This window comes from Pecten maximus, chromosome 7 (assembly GCF_902652985.1).
Source record: "Pecten maximus chromosome 7, xPecMax1.1, whole genome shotgun sequence".
In the NCBI taxonomy this organism is placed as follows: domain Eukaryota; kingdom Metazoa; phylum Mollusca; class Bivalvia; order Pectinida; family Pectinidae; genus Pecten; species Pecten maximus.
This window is the reverse complement of record NC_047021.1, coordinates 20,255,382-20,260,203: the sequence shown is the minus strand read 5'-3', so window position 1 is coordinate 20,260,203 and position 4,822 is coordinate 20,255,382. Positions and strand designations below refer to the sequence as shown.

Below are 4,822 nucleotides of genomic sequence, written 5' to 3'. Positions count from 1 at the left end.
TAGCAGCTTTTAAGTGCGGTGTAAAGGCGAGGTGTGGCCAATTGTGCCTCTTGTAATGATATTTTTTTGTTGAAAATCTTATTGTCTGAAAAGACTTATTATGTATAGGTCTTAATGTCTCGATATGCGCTATTTCAGTTTATCAAAAACATGCCAAAAATGGACTCGTTAATATTTCCAGAGCTAACACAGAAGAGCCGACGGAGATTCTTAGGGAATATGCCAGCGCTTTCCAAACCGGTAGATCTCTTGAACTCACTGACGTCACAACATCGATGCAAGAGGGTGACACCACCCATTTGTATATTGGCCGTGGAAATATACTTGAAAATGGTACCGACGAGATCCTTTCAGCATCGAACTTGAGAGACACAATTCAGGTAACCTTCTATGGAGAGTTAGGCGAAGATTTGGGCGGACCCCGTCTGGAGTTTTTTCGTCTTTTTCTAGACGAGTTTACGGAAAAACTGATATGCGAAGAGAATGGTAAAACGACTCTACGGAAATCAACTGACAAAATTGTTACGCAAGCTTACTATGCAAGTGGAATCATCATTGGTAAGATTTTGTCTTAGGAATTCAATAAATCAAGCATACGTTATAATGTCAATCAAACCCTTGTCGCACAAAAACTCGAAGGACATGTAACTGTCATTCTTCCTATAACAAAAAGGGCCATAAGTCAGTAAACAAAATGGCTGCAAGGAGTTTCCATCATTTCTATCGTCACCCTTTTTAGAGATCTTGACCAAAGCTTAAGAACATGTATTTTTCAGTCTGTTATAATGTACGCAGTGTTTTGATTAGTATGAAGCGCAAACCGTTCTGATTCCAGAAGGAGAGATAAAATCTTAATATAAGAGAACCTGATAGGAGCTTAATGATGGAATAGAATCTTTCCATTATATAATGTTTTGTTTGCCATTTTTTCATTTGCTAGAAAATCATCAGTTTCTAAAATTCACACACATTTACAACATGTTGCTTTTTTTCTTATAAGAATAGTTTTCATATTGAAAATGTTTTGTACTTATATATTTCAGGTCTCAGTGCCATACAAGGTGGGCCATGTGCCCGGTTCCTGCAGAACCTGATTCCACAACTCAATCAAGAAGAACAAAACCGCCAATTCAAAGCTGGGCTTGAACGAGTGGGGATATGGCAAGTAGGTGTTGAAGAATTAATAATAATATTTAACTCTTTTCATAAGATGTATCCATAAAGTATCACGTAATTCACATTCAAATAAAATGGTAGTTTGATCGATTTTATACATTGTGCAATCCTATCTACTTATATAGTTTTGAAACGAAAAGCATAGTATCTAGGCCATCAAAGGATGTTTTCAAAAGAGTAATTTATCGTTTATATGAATATGGAATGAATGGAAATATCATCTTGTAAGAACTTGATAGCTGAACAAAATTTACAAGTTAGTATTAAAAGATACCGGGTCTGGCATTGCTTTATTTTCATGATTTTATTTCAGCTTCTTCACCAAAAGCCGTCTCTGGCGTATTTGTTCAAGCCAGCAACTAAACAATTGTCAGCAACAAGACTTCTTCAGTTGCTGACTCCGGTGTTTTCGGAAATGGGATCGAACCGACGCACTGAGGAAGATCGGGCTTATGGTTGCTTTGTTCGTTATGTTAGGAATGTAGCAGGTAAATCATTTATGAATTTTGAACAAGTTATGTGATCCGAGAAGCAACTTGTATAATTATATATATAAAACTTATATATATATTTATATATAAAAAAAAATCACTTTATAATATTATATAGAAATAGTTGAGTGACCAGGTAGAGTTAAACATAAAATATGAATAATAGCGAAGACGTACTGTTTATTTTGAAAGGACAACTTAATGACGTCATAAATAATGTGACGTCACAATGGTATACATGTGTAAAACGGCGCCACAATTTTATCTTGTTTTGTAAACGTTGTACATGTATATCATTGTGACGTCACAATATTTATGACGTCATTAAGTTGTCCTTTCAAAATAACCACTTTTCTGATGAACAGCAACAGCCACGAAAACGCTAGAAAGTACGTCGTTGCTATTATTTATTTTGTGTATAGTTATATGTATACATAAGCTGCGGGTATTTCTGGCTAGGCGATTTGGTGCCGTTGATCGTGAGTTCGAGGCCCGGTCAGGACACGAGTCATAAAGTTGTCTTCTTTCGTTACTTGTGTTAGAATGTTATAAATAAAAAAAAATTAGCACAATGGGTGTGTGTGTGTGTTTATGTGTAAACGCTTACTGCCTACTGTTGATAAGCTAGCTATCTCAAAATAGAAATATAATTATTATAATGCAAAAGTGCAGATTTGTCAATATTAATCAATTTCACATGCAGACCGCCTTTGATTAGGTTTTAAGGTGACCGAAATTGGGGATATGTCCCAAATATCTAAAAGGTGGAAACAATCAAACACCCACACACATTATTCCCGAATTCGCCGCCTTCAAAAACTGATGGCGGCTATTGTTTAAATAATAGTGCATTACGTATCATTATTCGTATGTCTCATATGATGCACTTGTTTTTCAGCCGGAAGACGAGACATCACATTGGGCGATATTCTGGCCTTTATTACTTGCCTAAATGAAGAGCCAGTAATGGGTTTCCTTAAATTACCCACAATAAGATTTACCGAGCTGCCAGGGAACTTGCCAACTGCATCGACATGTTCTAGGGAGATGTGCTTGCCGATTAATGTCACGAATGAAGAAGATATCTTTTATAAGTTTGATTTGGCATTTACCAATGCCTACTTTGGATGTGTGTGAACAACAGTATATCACCGGGAACTTTCGTAGGCAGAAAAAGAACCAAATTATAGCATGTAAAACATCAGTAGGATATAGTTTAATTAGCAGTTCGAACAATAGCCAGTGATGCATCTTGTACTCTCAGCGACAATGGAAAGAACAATATTAATAGGTTCATAATATTGACATTTATAACAATAGTTACCTGATTCATAAAACATATATGTCTATTGCATAAGATATGACTGTTTAAGGATAAAATCAAACAATATTCTCTTCAACTTCAGTATTTTCTTTTACCTTGAATCAAAAACAGCACTATCATATTTGAATTTGAATTTCTCTTTGTTCATCATCCTTTTGTTTACTTTCTTAAACAAACATCATATCACATGAAATCCTGCTATTGAATTTAACTATTTGAAAGTTACAATATCATGACATTGTCCTGTCATATACATATGTCTTCACACCGTCAGTTATCATACCGGACGCCCATCTCTCAACTGGCAAAATCAAATTGCCTTCATAACCCTCCTATGCGATTCCTTAGCGAGTTATAATTATCGATTGCCTCAGTCCAAGTGAACGCATCATGTTCGTTGTTTTCCTCAAAAGAGTTCATTGCATGATCATCAAATTCAAACGATCCACTTCGCGACGGAAACTGGCACTCAGTTATCGCCCATTCTACGTCATCTTCATCGACTGACTGCAAACATTGCTTGCCACCTGTATCACAGAGATTGTACTCTTTTCAAATATGCAGTTTTAATGTTTGAGCCGCGGTGTTAATACAATCATAAATTTGTTTCAATAACGAATAACATTCATATTGTATGTAAAAACAATACCTGTTACTGTAACTATAGTGTCTTTTTGTCATGCAAAATGAGTTATAATCTATATGAGCCCGAACTAATAGTTTAAAGCACGTAGTAAGAGTTTCCTTAATAATACAAATTATACACGAGATACATATTTCTTACGTTTACATGTATACCCGGTGATACTATACCGATATGTAAAAACGTTATTTAACTAACCTGTGTCTTCACAAAGGGTATATAAAACATCCGGACGACCATTTGGACATGATGCTTGTCGACTGTACGACAATAGATGACTATTCCATTCATCTCGAATGTTGTCCAATTCTCTTTGGATCAAAGGCATTAGGCAATATCTAAGGCAATATCTGTTAAAAAGAGGTGTTTTTTCTTGTTTAACCATATGCTGGCGATTACAGGTGTCATAATTCATTTAAGACACTTCAATTTAACTTCTCTCACATCTAATTTCAAAAACCAATTTATACTTCATATAATTTCTTTTGTCATATTTCATCAAACATGTTGATATTAACTTCTAATGAATATACTAAATAGTATTATGTAATATTATCGTTTTGTTGAATAATTAAAATCAATGTAAACCAATCTAATTAAAATCTAGATGGTCATTCTCACTACGTTACATGAACATCTAACAGCATCCCATAAGGGGTCACGACCGGATGACCTCTGAGATGTGTGTATTTCACTTTCAGGGCGAATTGGCATTTTGTCGATGTCATCGAAGCAAAACATTTCGTCACAACATGCATCTGAAGCAAACCATTTCGGCACAGTATATAGCTATATACTATATGAGACGAAATGACTTGAAACAAATTGTCAGATTATACAAGCTATGCACGCTAGTCATGCTAATTCGGACATATAAAATTCACTTCCAGGATTCTGGAAGTAGTCATTTGATTGGCTAATCCAAAAGGTTACCCTGACGTGACCCCTTATGGAGTGTTGTTAGATGTTCATGTAACGTAGTGAGAATGGCTATCTAGATTTTAATCAGATTGAATGTAAACATACATTTCATTGACATTTCCCCGGTGAAAGTTGCCCAATGCCTCGAAGTCCTTCAGCATAGCGATCCATGAATGAGTTTGGCGCCGCCTCAACATACTCCACCATGCTTCTATCCTCTAAATTTAAGCATTGTCTTATATCAACTCTAAATCTTGTTGCGAAAAC

The 4,822-nt window shown here is 35.5% G+C and overlaps 1 protein-coding gene across 1 annotated transcript; it reads right to left on the bottom strand.

Annotated features, from left to right (window-relative positions):
• Positions 1–2,867: 2,867 nt before the first annotated feature.
• LOC117331852 lies at positions 2,868–4,803 on the bottom strand. The gene is made up of 3 exons (XM_033890801.1): positions 4,661–4,803; positions 3,833–3,984; positions 2,868–3,518 (listed from the first exon to the last, which is right to left on the bottom strand). Exons 1-3 carry the CDS (start codon positions 4,750–4,752, stop codon positions 3,313–3,315), a joined length of 450 nt encoding a protein of 149 aa, XP_033746692.1. The 5' UTR covers positions 4,753–4,803; the 3' UTR covers positions 2,868–3,312.
• Between the last annotated feature and the right edge of the window lie 19 nt (positions 4,804–4,822).